This window comes from Pelobates fuscus, chromosome 1 (assembly GCF_036172605.1).
Source record: "Pelobates fuscus isolate aPelFus1 chromosome 1, aPelFus1.pri, whole genome shotgun sequence".
In the NCBI taxonomy this organism is placed as follows: domain Eukaryota; kingdom Metazoa; phylum Chordata; class Amphibia; order Anura; family Pelobatidae; genus Pelobates; species Pelobates fuscus.
The window spans coordinates 452010169-452030368 of NC_086317.1; the positions used below are offsets into that span (position 1 = coordinate 452010169).

Genomic DNA, 20200 nt, shown 5'->3' on the forward strand with positions numbered 1-20200 from the left:
AGGTTTTGTGTGTATTTTAACTTTTTTCTTTCTTTAGTTCATTGTCTATTTTAAAATGATATGTTTTAGTTTCTTAAGGCGATTTTTTCAGCTATTGTTTTTTTTTCCCCGACAATTAAATTATTCATGATGCTGCCTACTGTAATACAGAAAATAATATTGGCTTACATTTTGTAAATTAAACTGCAGTTGTTCTTTGTACGGCGTGAATTCTCGTGCCAGTTCATATCCTTCATGGTAAAAGGTAAAGAGACCCTGGAGAAAAGCCAAAAGCTGAAAGGAAAAAATGAAGAAAAAAGCAAATATTAAAACTGGAAATAGCAAATATCACAATCAGATTGACCACTAATAAGTAACTAACACAATATAACGCTTTAAGGTTCAATTACACACAACTGCAACAAGAGACTCCACGGGCAATTTATCTTTAATCCTTAAATCCAATTGCAAAGAAGAACAACAATGGTTATAATTCAACATTTCCATTCGGTAGAAAACATGGAATACATTATTGGACACGTTCAGCTGTGGAATTACAGAATTATGTTACGCTCGTAATTGTAAATAATAGATATTATATAGGAACAGCAAGAGACCCTATCAGGCAGGGAGTATGTTATCCAGAATGATATGGTACTGCAGCTAAAAAGCAAAATGAAATCACGTGTATCCAAATAGATTAAAAAAAGAGAAAAGGCTACATTTCTAACTATTTTTGTTGATAGTGGGTGTTTTAAAAGGGAGCTGTCAAATCCCAGGGTTTTTAGGATTATGTTTACTTATTTATATCCCTATATTTAAGAAATATGTTGAAATATGTACAAATACGTAAGAAAAATTGAAGAAATCCACACTGCTTAATTCTGCAACTGGACGCCTCTATCTTAGCTCCCTGTCAGCCATTGTTATAAGTTCTCTCTTTTACACCTGGCAGTTAGCATAGAGAGAGCATGCAGGAAGAGGAGAAATGAAACAATGTTTCTATTGCTTCTTTTCACGTTGACTGTTTGTCCTAGTTGGGACTGGACTGAACTCGATTATACTTTTCAACAAACTTTACTATAAACTTAAAAAAACAGAACATCATATTAATAAAATTTAGGTGACTTTCAATGTTTTATGCAATGGTTTACAAGATATCTATTTAATGCTCAGTGTAAAACTCTTCAACATTAAACACTTCAAGAGATAGTCTGAGCACCATATCCACTACATGTAGACCTTCTGATTCGTGGTTAAACATTTTTCCAAAGCCTTGACCAAAACCATGAGACTCCAGAGGTAAATGAGTCTTGATCCCTGCTCACCATGCATGCTAACGTTGAAGTTCCACTTTACCAATATCAATTTCATCTATATTTGGATGGCATTGATTTGGACCCTTCAACTGAGGTGTTCAGCCAATCAACTCCATCCAAATATTCAACCATTTGTGCACCAAGGGCATGTATTATTATTATTATGTTATTTACAGGGAGTGCAGAATTATTAAGCAAGTTGTATTTTTGAGGATTAATTTTATTATTGAACAACAACCATGTTCTCAATGAACCCAAAAAAACTCATTAATATCAAAGCTGAATATTTTTGGAAGTAGTTTTAGTTTGTTTTTAGTTTTAGCTATTTTAGGGGGATATCTGTGTGTGCAGGTGACTATTACTGTGCATAATTATTAGGCAACTTAACAAAAAACAAATATATACCCATTTCAATTATTTATTTTTACCAGTGAAACCAATATAACATCTCAACATTCACAAATATACATTTCTGACATTCAAAAACAAAACAAAAACAAATCAGTGACCAATATAGCCACCTTTCTTTGCAAGGACACTCAAAAGCCTGCCATCCATGGATTCTGTCAGTGTTTTGATCTGTTCACCATCAACATTGTGTGCAGAAGCAACCACAGCCTCCCAGACACTGTTCAGAGAGGTGTACTGCTTTCCCTCCTTGTAAATCTCACATTTGATGATGGACCACAGGTTCTCAATGGGGTTCAGATCAGGTGAACAAGGAGGCCATGTCATTAGATTTTCTTCTTTTATACCCTTTCTTGCCAGCCACGCTGTGGAGTACTTGGACGCGTGTGATGGAGCATTGTCCTGCATGAAAATCATGTTTTTCTTGAAGGATGCAGACTTCTTCCTGTACCACTGCTTGAAGAAGGTGTCTTCCAGAAACTGGCAGTAGGACTGGGAGTTGAGCTTGACTCCATCCTCAACCCGAAAAGGCCCCACAAGCTCATCTTTGATGATACCAGCCCAAACCAGTACTCCACCTCCACCTTGCTGGCGTCTGAGTCGGACTGGAGCTCTCTGCCCTTTACCAATCCAGCCACAGGCCCATCCATCTGGCCCATCAAGACTCACTCTCATTTAATCAGTCCATAAAACCTTAGAAAAATCAGTCTTGAGATATTTCTTGGCCCAGTCTTGACGTTTCAGCTTGTGTGTCTTGTTCAGTGGTGGTCGTCTTTCAGCCTTTCTTACCTTGGCCATGTCTCTGAGTATTGCACACCTTGTGCTTTTGGGCACTCCAGTGATGTTGCAGCTCTGAAATATGGCCAAACTGGTGGCAAGTGGCATCTTGGCAGCTGCACGCTTGACTTTTCTCAGTTCATGGGCAGTTATTTTGCGCCTTGGTTTTTCCACACGCTTCTTGCGACCCTGTTGACTATTTTGAATGAAACGCTTGATTGCTCGATGATCACGCTTCAGAAGCTTTGCAATTTTAAGAGTGCTGCATCCCTCTGCAAGATATCTCACTATTTTTGACTTTTCTGAGCCTGTCAAGTCCTTCTTTTGACCCATTTTGCCAAAGGAAAGGAAGTTGCCTAATAATTATGCACACCTGATATAGGGTGTTGATGTCATTAGACCACACCCCTTCTCATTACAGAGATGCACATCACCTAATATGCTTAATTGGTAGTAGGCTTTCGAGCCTATACAGCTTGGAGTAAGACAACATGCATAAAGAGGATGATGTGGTCAAAATACTCATTTGCCTAATAATTCTGCACTCCCTGTATATAGCACCAGCAAATTATGTAGCTCTTTACAGAGGGTGGGAGAACAAACATGTAGTTGTAACCAGACAAGTTGGACACACATGAACAGAAGGGTTGAGGGCCCTGCTCAATGAGTTTACATGCTAGAGGGGTTGAGGGCCCAGATCAATGAGCTTACATGCTAGAGGCGTTGAGGGCCCTGCTCAATGAGCTTACATGCTAGAGGGAGTGGGGTAAAGTGACACAAAAATGTAAGGATAGTTTTAGACTAATGACAGTTGCAATAGAGGGATCAGTCGGGAGCTATTAACAGTTTAATTGATACGCTTTTATGAAGAAGTGGGTTTTTAATGAGTTTTTGAAGGAGTGGAGACTGGGTGACCATCTAACGGAGGAGGGAAGTGAGTTCCACAGGAACGGTGCAGCGTACTGAAAAGCCCAGTAAAGGAAGAGTTTAAATAGCTCTGTATATTGGCCTATATATGAGGGAGGAAGCTATGTCATAATCTAAATGGAAAAGCATTCCTAAAAAAGTTTAACAATATTCTTATTCCATTTATATAGTAAAATAAATATTTCCATGCTTCTAAAAACCACTAGATGGCAGCAGACTCAAGAAGAAAAAACTATTTATATTCGACAGCTAACGTACGTCTTGGTCTTCTGAGACAGTGTGAATGCACAAAAATCTATCAAATAAAACAAATGCTATTATACCATGCAATTTCCCAAAAGGAAAGATTATGGGGGAGTTTGTTTAACCTCTTACTAGTGCGCACAGCCTAGTTTATTAAAAGAATTGGCAACTGGGACAGACAATCTCCTACGGCAAATCTCTGTTTATCTTTGTTGCTAGACTTACACGCTGCGCGTTTAGCGGGCTTGTCAAACCAGTGTTAGCTGACAGTGGAAAAATAATGGAAATGAGAATCTAAGAATTCACTGTACTCCAGGGTGAAGTAATTTTGTACATGCATATGATACATCAGGTCCTCGGAGTGCTTATTATGCAAAGAGGTGAAGAAGTTCAGTAACACCGAATGTATCGCGAAAGAACTAAATAAACACTGACTTAGCATTCAGTAAGGCTTATAACAGGAACATATTAATATGTATGGAATCGCAAAACATTGGTCAAAACAGCTAAGCTAAAACGGCTGAATTGGAGAATTACTAACAGTGAGAATTCTAAGTAAACGTTACATTTAGGGCTGAAGGAGCCGAACAGTAAACATTGGTGACATTTGCTAATTTTTCCACTGTGGTTATATTGACTTTTAAGTTGAAATTCACTTTGAATTCTAACTTTAGTTAATTTGGTATGACATACCAATTAATCACACTTTATTAAAGAGACACTCCACTGCCCAAATACAAGTTTTTTTTTAAATCCCTGTTTAGTAGATATACCCCAAATAAAACTGTGTTTTATTGGGGAAATATCTAAAAACAGCTTGCAAAATCTGCAGTTTTCTTGTCTGCAGCCTTTGCAAGCTCTCCTGTTCTAACCCCGCCCAAGCTTTCTGTGGCTGTCCAATCACAGACTTCCTAGCACAGCTCAGTGAGACGTCTTTGTAAGTCAAGTGCTCTGAGCATTTGCTGCCTCTTGAGGTCAGCTGCACTGAGCTAAGGAAAACAGGAAGAAGCATTACCTGTTGTCTGCTTGAAAAAAAGAGGGTGTAACCAGGTTAATTTATAAAAGTGTCAATTTCTATGAAATCTGCATTTTTTTGGAAAATGAAAAAAAGAGGACACACTTTTCACACAAAGAATTTTCAGCAAGCTAAAGTTGTTAAGGAGTCTGGAGTGACCCTTTAAATAAATTAGTAAAACTTTAGAGGCAGGATGCAGCCCTTACAATGCATAGGGTCCCTAAGGATTACATTGGATTACTGCAATACCCACAAGACACAAACAGAGAAGACAAAAAATAGTTTGAGGCAACCATTTATAATATATTCAAACTCTTAACTGTAAAATACAATCTTTTATTTTACATGGGATATATATATATATATATATATATATATATATATATATATATATATATATATATATATATATACACACATACACACACTGCTGTTTTATTAGGCAGATGCCATTATCCCAAATAAAATCCCATGATAAAGAAGGAAGGGAATCTATAATTATAATAATGAAACATATTTAAACTACCTATGTGTGGGCATGTTTGGCTGTCTGACCAATAAGAACAAACTAGCTGACATGAGCTGCATTTGTAGAAGGGCAATTCGTGTGTAGATGTAGGTGCTGATTGTGACTTCCTTACAGCTTCACACACAACCCTCGAGCCTTATATTTGTATGGCTAATAGTCCATAACTTTACATTATAGACTGAGGTGGAGGAGGTATGTGCTTGCACTAGACTGGACTATAAGAATATAAACATTTTCTTTTACCTTGAGAGAGATACATGGATGGTTTCTCATAGGTGATACTATTATATAAGCATATTAAAGGGACACTATAGTCACCAAAACAATTTTAGCTTAATGAAGAAGTTTTGGTGTATATGCCATGCCTCTGCAATCTCACAGCTCAATTCTCTGCCATTTAGGAGTTAAATCACTTTGATTTATGCAGCCCTAGCCACACCTCCCCTGACTGTGACTCACACACAGACTGCATAAATAAATGGTTTCAATGCCTCGTTAAGCTAACGTTGTATTGGTGCTTCGAGTGTCCCTTTCTCTGGCACTACTGTCCTATTGCTTAATCCAAATACCAAGTAACACTCTGGTTTGATTCACAGCAAAATAAAAAGTCTAGGTGTGAGTAATATATTTTTTGAATTTTTACATATTGTTAGTATTATTTAGAATAGATTTCCTTGCACGAGTTACTGCAGTATTGCAATAAAGGGAAGTCAATAGCAACCAGCACTGTCTCTTTAATTGTACAATAATCCTTTTATTCAGATCTGTGTTTTCTGGTGAATAATGATCCACATGATTTGAGAATGTAACCTTTTCTCCTCCTGTGATGATATATTAATCACAGTAAAAACCACACTTCATTGCTTAAGTAAGGACCGTGGGAAATGGATGTCAAGTATGGAAGCTCAGGATTAAGGGCTGAACATCTGCGATACTTCTCTCCTGGAGAAACTCACTGAACCTGTGATTTACATGACAATTTCTAACATAATATTAGTACTGAAATTATTATTATGGCGTTTTGATATATCAGGTTTACAGTCTAATTTTATTTTTATATGAGCATACACTTATAGAGATTGACCGAATGCGCGAAGGTCTTAAAGGGAAAAATGTAAGGACCTCTATAGCCATTCAAAATATGTGTATGCTGCGAGCAAGCAGGCAAAGTTCCATGCAAATATAAGCTGAAAAAAACATGTTTCACAACTAGAGGGACCTCATTTATAGCCTCCCTCTACTATATCCACTACATTAAGTTGTAGAGGTCATTTTTGTTTGGAGTGTCCCTTTAAGTAAATTAGTGCCTCACACTGCTATTTAATTAACACTTCAGTCCCACATCTGGACATCTTAAGAACTGTCCTGATGTAGAACGTCAACGTCAACATGCTGTGCTGTGACTAGAATAGCACAGCTACTGGTTGTTTAGCTCAGTGGAAATTGCACAGAGCACCTGCCTTGCAAAGATTTCTCAATGAGCTGCATTGGGAAGTCAGTGATAAGACCAGTGGTTCCCAAACTAGTCCTCAATGCACGTTCTACAAACTATTGTAGTTACAAGTCCCAGTGACATACACTTTACATATGGAAAGTGCTGCCCGTTAGTATGTAGAAATCGAATTCTGCCGATAGTAAATCATGTAGTTGAATAATCAGGAATAAAGCAGCATGGAAATAGGGATGCAACTAGCAATTATTTTCATAATAGATTAATAAAAAATTGGGACCGTTGGGGGGGTTGGTACCTGGTCTACCTTGAAAAATGAATATGGCGCAGGGAGGCATATATGGAGAATAAATACATTGTTCTATAAACAGTACTTTTGTCACCTGGAGGGAGAAACTGGGGTGTGAAACTTTAGGCAGAAAGAGTTAACGTTAGACTTTGAGATTTGTTTCGGGATGAACTGCAATTCGGTCAAATTCATGAACTCCGAAGTCCACCAGAATCAAACATCAACTGATCGCAATGCCGAACAGGCTTGGTTCACGGTCATGATTCACCCAGTGGTGTTAAAAAATAATAAATAAATAAATAGATGATTAATTGGAAAAGAGATGACTGATGACAGGGGTCCTCTTCAACCTATCGATCCTGTAGGTTTTTTGTCATTGTCCTATTTATAGTTAAATCCCTTCTCTTATAAGATTGTAAAGCTGCGGAATCTGTTGGAATATAATATAAATGCCAATAATAATAATAATAGGAGACAGTAACTAAATTATGATTTTATTCACAGTTTAAGAAGTAAGCTATAGAGGGGAAAAATGAGGATCAGCAAAAAAAAATAAAAAATTATATAGTTATTCAATAAATATATCAAATATATTTAGATTTGTTTTTACTGCTCGTCTTTTTCCCTTTATTGGTAACTTTCTCTCACTTAATTTGCGAAACAAATGGTGAGTAAATGTTTCTATCAGTGTACAGCAAGCATGCCACCCCAAAGGCTAACACGGGCTAAATAAACAAGCTTTAAGTTTATGTGGGCCGCAAAGAAACCCAAAAACTTCAGTTTTCATAGAAACGTAGGTTTATTTAGAAAAGTACAGTGTAAAAAAAGTTGCCTGACTGACACTGGATGTCCTCACGCTCGTAGGGCTTCAAAGTAAACAAAAGAGCAAATTTATTTTAAGGAGACGTGCATTTGCATATAACCACTGTTTCAGTCCAACTACCTTGACATATTAAGAACATTTTGGTAATGGGACTGAAATGGTGAAAATGTGCTGTTGCACAGTTGTAAAAAAAAAAAAAAAATGACGTTATCTTGTTTTGAAGTCCTATGACTGTGTGTTCTTCACTTTGGTTGATGACCTCAGCCAATCCAATGCTTTCCGTATTGGGGGGGGGGGGGTTATTGTGCATGTGTGGCTAAAAGCTGCACAGCCAATCAGCATCTCCATTGAGAGCGTTCAGCGTCTCAATGCAGACCCAATCTAATACACTCTCCCCTCCCCCATTCTAATACACTGCTCCCAAATCCAATACTCTGCCCCTCCTTCTCCCACTCTAACGGAGTACACTGCCCCTCCTCCCAGCACTCTAATTTAATACACTGCCCTCCCACCACTCTAATACACTGCCCTCCCTCCCACCACTCTAATACACTGCCCCCCTCCCACCACTCTAATACACTGCCCCCCCTCCCACCACTCTAATGCACGGCCCCACTCCATCCCCCAATTTAATACAATGAGCCCTCTCCTCTCCCCCAAATGAATACACTGCCCCCCCCTCCCACCACTCTAATGCACGGCCCCACTCCATCCCCCAATTTAATACAATGAGCCCTCTCCTCTCCCCCAAATGAATACACTACCCCCTCTCTCAAATTAATACACTGACCCCCCTCCACAATTTAATACACTGGTCCCCTCCCACTCCCAAAATGATTACAGTGCCCCACCCATAAAATTAATACACTGCCCACTCACTCCCCAAATTTAATACACTGCCCTCTCCCTCAAATGAATACAATGCCCCCCTTCCCAATTTAACACACTACACAGGAAGGTCACCCAAGCCTCTCTTCTCCTACCTTAAGATGAGTCCCCCCGTCCTCCACTTCCAGCTCTGCTCTTCTCTACTGGCCAGACGCTCCTCTGGCACTGCGAGCAGGAGGGAAGCAGGAGTGACTGGCCTGCTCTGCAGACAGACAGACACTCTGCCTTCTTGTGGCCGTGGGAGGGAAGACAAGAATCAGACAGGAAAGAGCTTTCCTGTCTTGCAGCTGGTCGCAGCCACAACACAAAGTGACCCCAGGGCAGGTAGGCCGCAAATATATCCATTGTGGGCCGCAAGTTTGACATGCTTGGTGTACACTGGTCTTTACTGCCGGCCCAGTGGTAGTGGGAGTGAGCGCAGGACTTCTCTTTTTGTATTTACTTTGTATCTCACAGCCTGGTTACAATGCTGCCGCCCATCCCATGTGTTCTCTATTAAGGGTTAATAAGTATAGGGATCTATATAAAAAATACCCCTCTCAGTCTCATTAGAGATATCTTTGCCAGAAGCTCAAGGAAGCAAGGTGACAGGTCAGTGTAGGACCCAACTATGGGGTTTGCCTTGACGTGGCAGGCGGGCATTCCCTCCAGTGGCCATTGGAGTAACTAAATGACCTCCATTTGTTTAAATATACATAGGGATTTAGGAGAGAGCGCAGGTAACTTTTTTCTTTGTTTTTTTACTGTAAAATATATACATACTATTATATTATGTATATATTTAGCAGCACACTGATTGGCCCATTTTCCCACCCTTTTTCAGTTCACAAATCACTTCCGGAATCTCAGGTGTCCTGAAAATATTTCTATTTTTTAGACACATGGTTCAGTTGAGTAAACATTTTCTGCACTTAGACATATTGGAAATACAGAAATGGAAAATAAATTATTTAAAGCAGTGAACATAAATTGTATTAGTTATAGCTATGTGAATGGTCAAATCACCAATTTAGGAAAGATGTGTACGATTAGGAAAGATTTGTACAAATGGCAACTTTTTTTTTTTTTTTTGAATAAGTGGTAGAACATCTCATGGACAAATGATGGAGAGAAAAAAAAATATACAGTGGAGTTATATTGAACCAAACTATGCCCAAACAGAGAAACATGGGGAATAAAAATCAAGACGAGTTGTGGAAAAGTAATGTAATCTATTTTATTTACTTTAATTAGTATTATACAAAGATGGAATTTTTTTATTTTTAAACGATATAGAAGTCATGCTTTATACAAAATAATCCCTAAAGTCTCATGCATAATCTTCACAGAGGCATCTAAAATAACAATGAATAGATATCTTTATAAATGTGTAGAGATATGCTTATGTAAGTGTATATGAATCATACTCATGGGGTCTCCTGCAAACTCACAGCATGTAGTATGTTTGTGATCGTAGAAGGTATTTAGTCATTTATTAGCAAATATAAAACCGCACTAGGCTCAGGAGATTAGCAGAACCAAAATCTACGTATTACACCAATATTTCAGTCTAGTCTGCTTAGTTTGGTTTAACCTCACGACTGTTAGTGCATCATCATTTATCGAAACATTTCTTGTATCATCTCTGTCATGGATTGATATGACCTTTTGTGTGAACTCCTGAGCCTTATTATTTTATGAGAAAAATATGAAACAGCAAAACTATGCCAACTGTAACACTGTCGGCACAATAACCACTTAAACGGATCAAAGTTATTATGGTGCGTAGAGACCACATACACCAGGCTTCACGTCACTACTAAACAGTTTACTCACCGTTTCAGTTTACTACCCCAGGCAGCCTGCAGCCCAGCCCCCAATAACGATACACTATCAACATCTGTACAACTAGACCTTCCTCATACTGCAGTGCAGAGAGAAATGGAAACCAGGAGGCAGATGCAAGGTGCTAGAGCCCAAACGTTGAAGTTAAGCCATTGCCAAGAAAGTGACTGGACACTCTTTCCTTGGTTAAAACTTAAATTAATTTAAATTGTTGTGGGGGTGGTGATGTTCCTTTAAGGTGCTTAATAAAGATAAAAATAGGACTAAAGAGATAGGAACTTCATAAAATAATCTGGAGAACAAAAAATAGAGAAAGTGGCCTAGATACATGCATTTATTATGTGACATGGATGATGTTTAGAACTTAAGCTGTATAATATCCTTTGTATGCCATAACACAGATATTGTATTTATTATTAAAGATGTAAATGAAGATGGCACACATGTAGATGAACAGATTATCATAGAAAACATCATAAACATTTATCGGCACACCTCATGCACAGGCATTACAGAGCTTTACAGATCTCGGGGCGTATATTTTATACTACAAAAGTAGCAGAGTGCTTGCACGGATTCTACAGGGGCATAGAAAACTCACTCAAGTGTGTAGTGTTAAGTTGCCCAATGGAAGGTCCCCTCCATTTCAAGAGGTCTTTACTAGGGAATTCTGTATGTTTTACTCCTCCCTATACAACATACCCGACAGCCAGATTCAAACACCAGCACTTGACCGAATTTAGCAAATAGACCAATACCTGAACAAGTTTGTACCCATATCGCATAAGAATATGGAGGAAGAATGTGGAGGAAGAATGTAGAGGAACTCAATTCTCCTATAATGGAGGAGGAGATAAGGGTAATGGAGGCCAAAACAGGTAGGGCTCTGGGCCCAGAAGGTTTCTCCCTGGGATACTATAAAAAGTTTAGCTCAATATTCGTACCCAAATTCTAGCAAGCACTAAATTCACTGACGTGGTCGGGGAGGTTTCATCCCGAGACCTTGTCCGCAACTATTACTATCTTACCCAAGGTTGGCAAAAATCCAGAAGAATGTACGAGCTACCGCCCAACCTCACTCCTTAATACTGACATCAAATTGTTTTCTAAAGTCTGGGCGAAAAGAAGGCAAACCTTATTATTGAGCCTTGTCCACCCGAATCAATCTGGATTTATCAATTAATGGAATCGCCATGTAGCAGGTATTCCACATGTGGCATTGAAATTACCAGCTCGTAGTATGATTTTCTCTGTCAGCCATTAGGGGAGTGCACAGCCCACAAACAACAGGTTGACTGCTAAATAATCAGTAAACTAATGGAAGAATCCTTAGTAATAAGAGGAGAGTGCCCAAATAAAGCCCAGACAGGAAAAAAAAACTGCTAAAATCTCCGCGTTTCATCTCCGCCAGGAGGGACAGGTTGCGTCACTCAGGGCCTGCTCCCACCTGTTATGATGCCATACCTCCCAATGTTGGGAGGTGTGATAAAAAGAAAATGATAAAAGAGCTTGGAATTGAATTAATTTATATACTACAATGACACTTCATAATGTAAAATAGAAGATGCATCAAAGTGCATGGCCCTACTAAATTTATTTACCAAGTTTAGGTCTTGATGATGATGTAGTTCTCGACCTCTGGGTTGGATGTCGAAACTGGGTCCCCATGTTCCCACATTCAGTGGCTCCCCTTTCTTTAGAACAGTAACTCCTTATTTGTCAGAACAAAAATAGTTGCTGTTTTCCAAATTGAGTGACACAATCCCACCTTAAAGGAGCCGGTTGACGTAAAATAAATTAGTAATACGACAACATCCAGAATTCATTTTCACTTTTCATTACTTTTGGTCACCTGACTACTCGTTCCTGCCACAATGTCTTTTTTTTATTTTTTTAAACTCTATAATGAAATGGAATCAGTGCAAACAGAATATTCCAGAGAAGTTATATTGTATCTGACATACTGAAAGTTCTGGGATCCCATAAGTGAGATGAAATACTGAAAACCTCAATATCTGTTTTTTACTTTAATGAGCTATATATTTTAGAAAGCTAATATATTATCCTAATACAAAAAGAAAAGTCCTGCGCTCACTCCCATCACTCCTGGGCAGCAGCAACGACCACAGTACACACCAGCTAATACATCCAGTAAAAAACAAAGAAAAAAGTTACCTGTGCTCTCTCCTTAATCTAAAGGTAATTTAGTTACTCTACTACTCTGACCCTTCAGCTTGCTTCCTTGAGCTTCTGGCAAAAATATCTCTAATGAGACAGAAAGGGGTATTTTTTATATACACCCCTATATACTTATTAACCCTTAATAGGGAACACATGGGATGGGCGGCAGCATTGTATCCTAGCTGTGTGATACAAAAAGTGAATACAAATACAAAATGAAAATTCCTGGGCTCACTCCCATCACTCTTGGGTGGCAGCAACGAGCACAGCACACATCAGCCAAAATACATATAGTAAAAACCAAAGAAAAGTTACCTGCGCTTTCTCCTTAATCCCTATGTATTTTTACATTTTTAAAGATAAATGATTATGGGTGTTTTTGAGCACATTATATGTCTGGTAATTGACACGTGAATATACTTCATAATATGATTCAGACTATATTTTTTATATTTATATATGTTTTCATTTTGCAAAGAGTGAGGCTTCAAATTATAGTAACCTTAAAATTGTATCATTAGCACAAACATAATGATCAAATATATGATCATTATGTTAAATGAATTACCTTCATTTTGGAAGAATTTGTGTAATCACAGTTCAAATTGACCTTCGAGAATATTTTCATAGTTTATGTAATATTACTTAATAGCCACTAGAAGGCACTAGAGCCCTAATGTAGAACTAAATTCAAAATCCATTATTCATTAGTATGGCATTCTAGAAACAAGCAAAAAGAAAAAGAAAAAAAAAAGTGTGATAAAAATGGTCATTTTCACAAATGTCAGGGATACAATTAGGAGTTTGAGGAAGAAGTTAAACTTTTGAAGAGATACCAGGAATAACTTAAATATATAGATATATATATTTATTTTTAAATGTAACATGTCCAAATTCACAGGATGGAACTCAGATAGTGCCGTTAGGGCTTTGATAGCTATTAACACCAACACATTCCACATACTAAGCAATGTCCACAACCCAATATATAATAAGTGCACATATACACTATATTCGGACATACAAAATAATGTATATGCAAAAATGTTTACAAAAACTAAGAAAATAAAAATGTATCTTTTGACATTGAAAGGTATAGTAATGCAAAGAGAGGCTTTAATAGAGTCGTAAGCAAATTAGCATCTTCCTTTACCACATCCTCACATTCATTTAAAGTGCTGCAGACTTTGGCTATTTTGACTGTAAATTTGGAATTCCTGCCAATTCTCACTTTGGTTAAAAACCTTGATAGTGACTGTAGAGATATATGCAGCAAATGTGTGCATGCCCTAACTTTCGTACTGGGTGCTCCCTCTGGGCAGGGCCAATCCTCAGAGGTGAGGAAGGGAGAGGGAGGAGATGTGCTGACCTTACAAGTGCTCTGTAGATAGGCGGAGTGCTCTGTGCTAGGCCTCGCCCCGTCCGGTAGATCCTGCCTCCTCTCGATATGCCCTGCCCCACTGACCGGTGTCGATTGTTTTAAAACTACAGCTTCCATGATGCCTTGTCTTTCTAAAGGTATGCAACGCTTCATGGGAGTTGTCGTTTTACTAGGTCTTGGGTACTTCCTTTTGGGCATCCCTGATCTAAAATGTAGGCTTGTCTGAGCAGGGCCCTTAATACCCTCAATGTCTGTGCGTCCAGTTCGTCTTGTTTAAATACATGTCTGTTAGTCCACCTATTGTACAGCACTACAGAATTTGTTGGCGCTTTATAAATAATAAAAATATTAACAACCAAAATATAATTTAGAACAACAACATTGCGATTTCTAAACACATTTATTGTTGTTTAAAACCATTTTACTGTGAGTATTATTGCTGTGGAGGATTGTTATACACTCGGACACACCGACAATATGAAGCTCCTAGTAAAGAGGAACATTAGTATAGAAAAGAGGGACAGAGGGATTTGGCCCACAATAGGGACTATCCTTCCTAAATAGGGACACTTAGGAGCTATAGTACCATCCAGGTAGTAAAAGAACATTAGATCCAGAGCTGTTCTAGGTTTAATACAAACTTAAAAAAAAACAAAAACACATAGGTTTGAGATTGTCAAAGCGAATTTGTGTGTCTGTCTCTCTGTGTAAATATAAACAAACACGGGGACAAAAACAAAAACAACTGCTATAGTAAATATGCAGCTACTAGTGATGTCCCGAACTGTTCGCTGGCGAATAGTTCCTGGCGAACATCGCTTGTTCGCGTTCGCCACGGATGGCAAACACATGCGCTTTTCGGTCCGCCCCCTATTCGTCATCATTGAGTAAACTTTGACCCTGTCTGTACCTCACAGTCAGCAGACACATTCCAGCCAATCAGCAGCAGACCTTCCCTCCTAGACCCTCCCACCTCCTGGACAGCATCCATTTTACATTCATTGTGAAGCTGCATTCTTAGTGAGAGTAGGGACAGTGTAGCTGCTGCTGATTTGATAGCTAGGCTAGTGTATTCAGTGTCCACTACAGTCCTGAAGGACTCATCTGATCTCTGCTGTAAGGACAGCACCCCAAAAAGCCCATTTTAGAGCTAGAACATCAGTCTGCTTTTTTTTGTTTTTTTCTGTGTAATGTAATTGCAGTTGCCTGCCTGCCAGCCTGTGTGTCAGGCTTACAGCATATACTGTGCCCACTTGCCCAGTGCCACCACTCACTCACTGGTGTCACAATAGCTTGCATTTAAAAAAACAAAAAACGTTTTGGACTGTAATATAATAGCAGTCAGTTTCCATCACGAGTGTGCGTTTCAGGGCCTGCCCAGTGCCACTACTCACTCATATCTGGTGTCCCAATAGTTTGCATTTAAAAAGAACTAAACTTTTTGGACTGTAATATAATAGCAGTCAGTTTCCTTCACGAGTGTGCCTTTCAGGGCCTGCCAGGGCACAGTGTCATACCAGTGCCACTCATATCTGTTGTCACAGTAGCTTGCACGCATAGTACCACTAATCGGAAAAAAAATGACAGGCAGAGGCAGGCCACCCCGCAGGGGCCGTCGTGGTCGTGGTGTTGTGATTCCCTTTGGCCCTAGAATAATGCCCAGTGTTCAGAGGCCACGTACCCTGAACTTGAAAAGTTCTGAGGACATAGTTGACTGGCTAACACAGGACACCCAATCTTCTACAGCTTCCGCTCGGAACCTTGACGCACCATCCTCCTCCAGCTTAGCTTCGGGCACCTCTCAAGTTACCACTCGCCCGCCTGCCGCCACCACCAACACTAGCACCACAGCCGCTTCACTTGATCTGTCAGAGGAGTTATTTACACATCAGTTGGAAGAAATGAGTGATGCGCAACCATTATTGCCAGAGGATGTAGATAACAGGGATATGTCTCAGTCAGGCAGCATTACACACATGGACGTACGGTGTGATGATGATGATGTTGTACCCGCTGCTGCTTTATTTGCTGAGTTGCCTAGGTCAAAAAAGTCTAGATTACCTCACCTTTATTAAGATGAATGAGGGATGGATCCCGAAGGGACTGACAGTGGGCGATACATTAGACTAAAAAAGGCCTGATGAGGGAGCCGCAACAGAGATTAAACTGATAAGAATAGTACTACTTAACACACCTATCTGGTGGCACATTAGATTGCACGCGCAGTGCCCCAAATTTGAAGTAGGAGGACCGACCAAGCATCTTTTTCCATCTCCCGCTTCCTAAAATCGATGCCTTACATACACGTCCCCTGATAGGGGACGTAACAGGGATTAAACTGATAGGAATAGTACTACTTAACACACCACTCCTATCTGGTGGCACATTAGATTGCACGCGCAGTGCCCCAAATTTGAAGTAGGAGGACTGACCAAGCATTTTTTCCATATCCCGCTTCCAAAAAATCGATGCCTTATATACACGTCCCCTGATAGGGGACGCAACAGGGATTAAACTGATAAGAATAGTACTACTTAACACACTACTCCTATCTGGTGGCACATTAGATTGCACGCGCAGTGCCCCAAATTTGAAGTAGGAGGACCGACCAAGCATCTTTTTCCATCTCCCGCTTCCTGGGTGGAGGAAGAGAGACCTTCAATGACATCAGTGAGGACAAGGAACGGGACATGGCTAGCTTGGTATCCAACCTTGTGCAAATGGGGAGTTTGCGGTTGTGGAAATGGACTGTTTGCGGTTGTTTGCGGTGCGTTAAACGGGGAGTTTGGTCTGTCACTGTGAAGCGGGCATAACCCTTACACTACCTGATCGATACAACATCATAGCTGATGTTTTAAAGCACGTTATTCCAAACAATTTAGGAATGTTAGGTGATTTATGCCCTTTATGGATTAAAACCAGACTCTGCATCAACTATGTAATTTTCCATGGGAGTTTTGCCATGGATCCCCCTCCGGCATGCCACAGTCCAGGTGTTAGTCCCCTTGAAACAACTTTCCAATCACTATTGTGGCCAGAAAGAGTCCCTGTGGGTTTTAAAATTTGCCTGCCCATTGAAGTCTATGGCTGTTCGCCCGGTTCGCCCGTTCGCAAACATTTGCGGAAGTTCGCGTTCACCGTTCGCGAACCGAAAATGTTATGTTCGCGACATCACTAGCAGCTACATATAATTCTCAGAATGATCTAGTTCATAAAGAAATGAAGTCAGTGTTAGGTGGCAAAGTGGTCTCGTTAGAATTAACACATTCTTCGGGTAGAGCTGTCACTGCAGGGAACAAAACAGTTGGAAACAAAACAGACATTTCAAGTATGCCTGCTAGGTTTATATGAATATAAAATGTCCATATACTAAAATAATATACAACTGTGATATAAAAAGTGTTCGGTAAGAAATGTTCATAATGTAATGTAATCACATCTGTGTCCAGACAGTCAAACAGGGCAGTACATGCCAAAAGCACAGTCTTGGGAAATTCCTCAGGCATATGGAATATGAGGGACCCAGCCCCCCAAAACAGGAGAACATGATTTGGCTTTGATATTAACCTTGACTTCTATTGTAACTTAAAGGGTGCCTGCCATGGCAAACACAACAAATGCTTTTTCATTGTGCTAGTAATGGGGGGAGAAGGGGGAGGGAGGGGGCAGGGCTACTTTAAGTGTTAAAAGATTTGAAATGTAACAATTAAAGTTAAGGATGTGCGGGTGGACTTGCACACTATAACCACTTCACAGACGCGAGGTGGTTTTGCTGCCTGTGGTGGTTCTTTAAATACATAAACAGCCAGAAATTAAAAGTGTTTAAAGTATTTCAGTGCATTCTCTTTACTTGCTATGTGGGAAAAATCTTCATTCTGAAGCAGAAGGTGTGCAGTAAAGAGATACAAAAGGTCTACCGGAGCAGAAGCCAAATAATGAAAAATGATTGCAAGTTAAAATTTTCCATGCATATTAAGAGAAAAATTGATTGGTAGGGAAAATAGGTGACAGCGCTTTTTGAAATAAATATACATTTGACTCAGAAGGAACACAAAATCTACAAAGAAAAATGTAGCAATCTAATTGCATATTTTCACATTTGCGCACAATATGTTTGTCCTATTACTATTATTTTGGTTTACTTTTTGCAAGTCACTTGATTTTAAGGAAAATTACAGTAATTCACTAAACTCCGAATGGCCCCGTACCGAATAGGGCAAAACCATCCAGCGCTGTACTGGCCTATTCGGATTGCAAAATCCGGACACTGTTAACGTTATTTAATAATGTCTGGGTTTTGCAGAGAAGGTTCCAAATAAGTTTGAATATGGTCCGGCTCTTAGCTCGACCGACTGATGTTGGATGCTTCAAATCTAGGCTCAGATTTTGAAAATCCAAACTACCGTATATTCCCACTGGCTGCTAGTGTTCCCTTGAAAAAGCAAGTTAGCTGAGTATGGGGTTGTGTAGTCGCAGACTGTTGAGAGTGCCCAAATGACCCTTGTCCAACACCAAAAGCTCCATCAATGGGGAAGTGAGTGTCACAATTGGACCATAAAGTGATGTAAGAAGATTGCCTGGTCTGATGAATCGTGTTTTCTTTTAGATCAGGAAGATGAACGTAAGCAAGTGTGTTGGTTAGCTTGGGAAGAGATAAAAACAGGATGCACTATGAGAAGAAGGCAGTGTTAAGCTCTAGGCAATGTTCTGCTGGGAATCCTTGGGTCTTGGTATTCATGTGGATATTACTTTGACACGTACCATCTACCTAGAGATTATTGCAGACCACGTATACCCCTTCATGGCAAATGGTTTCCCTGATGGCGGTGACCTCTTTCAGCAGGATAATGCATCCTTCCACACTTCAAAAATTGTTTAGGAATGTAATGCCAAAGAGGTCAAGGTGTTGCCTTGGCCTCCAAATTCCCTAGATTTCAATCCGATTGAGCATCTGTGTGATGTGCTGGAACAGCAAATTTAATCCAAGGAGGTGCCACCTCACAGCTTGCGGTACTTAAAAGATCTGCTGCTAATGTTTGGTGCTCGATAGGACAGAACATGTTCAGAGATCTTGTGGAGTCCATGCCATGCATCAGAGCTTTATTGGCAGTACGAGGGGGACCTACATACTATACAGCTTAAAGTAGTTGTTCTGGTGTGTATAGTCTGTCCCTGCAGACATTTTCATGTAAACACTGTCTTTTCAGAGAAAAGGCAGTGTTTACATTGCTGCCTAGGGACACCTCCAGTGGCAGTCACTGACATTCAGCGTCTCCACGTTCTGCATGGAGACTCTAAAACATTCCATATGCAGATGCATTGATGCAATGCATCACTATGAAGAGATGTTGATTGGCCAGCATGGCGTTTGGCTACGTCCCCACCCCGCCTCCTTGGCTGAGATAGTCATTTCTGATTATCTCAGCAAAGGTGGTGGGACAGAGAAGGAGCCAGCACTGGCAGCCCCAAATAGTGCTGGAATAAAGATGAATCTTACAGCTTTTTAAGGGGATAAAGGGTAGCCGGCAACCCAAACAGTGTTTTAACACTAAAGGGCAGGAATACACGTTTGTGTTCCTGACCCTTAAGTGTTATTTTATCTTTGACTTTCTGACAATCACTGTTTCTTGTTCTATAGCTTCTTTTTCTAAGAGATTAAGACACAATTGCAAACTGTTCACAGAGCTTCTCGACAAAGAAACTCACATCAAAACACAATGCAGAGTGAGCAGTTATAAACAATGGCACTCTAATAAATTACATTTACTATTAATGAAATGTATGTATAAATGTCAATATGCCTAACAAAAATACTGGTTCAATAAACTGATATAGCATCCCTTTAAACTCTAGATCAGGGGTAGGCAACCTTTTAGCAGCACTGTGCCGATATAGGAATGTGATGTCCCGTAGCGTGCCGGTCTTATTTTTTTTTTTTTTAATTGAGGTGTGTATGCTGCCGTATTCTGCTTGTGTTATTTTTACTGTAATTGCTTTGTATCGTTGTATTTGTGCATATATGCAGGGCCGTCTTTAATAGTAACTGGACCCTGGGCAAAGCATTTGCTTGAGGCCCCCTGGACCCTGTCCCCCCTCCCCAGGCATGCAATCACGTCCTCCACCTCAATGCAGTGGCAGACCTAAAGTAGAGAGGTGCAATAATTTTT

At 39.8% G+C, this 20200-nt stretch overlaps 1 protein-coding gene across 1 annotated transcript in view; it reads right to left on the minus strand.

Moving 5' to 3' along the window:
- The window catches only part of ARHGAP42 (Rho GTPase activating protein 42), a 310577-nt gene that overhangs the window by 55054 nt on the left and 235323 nt on the right, over positions 1-20200 (minus strand). Inside the window, exon 7 of the mRNA XM_063430497.1 lies at positions 169-273. Coding sequence (XP_063286567.1) covers positions 169-273 — 105 coding nt within the window. The remainder of the gene's footprint in view (positions 1-168; positions 274-20200) is intronic.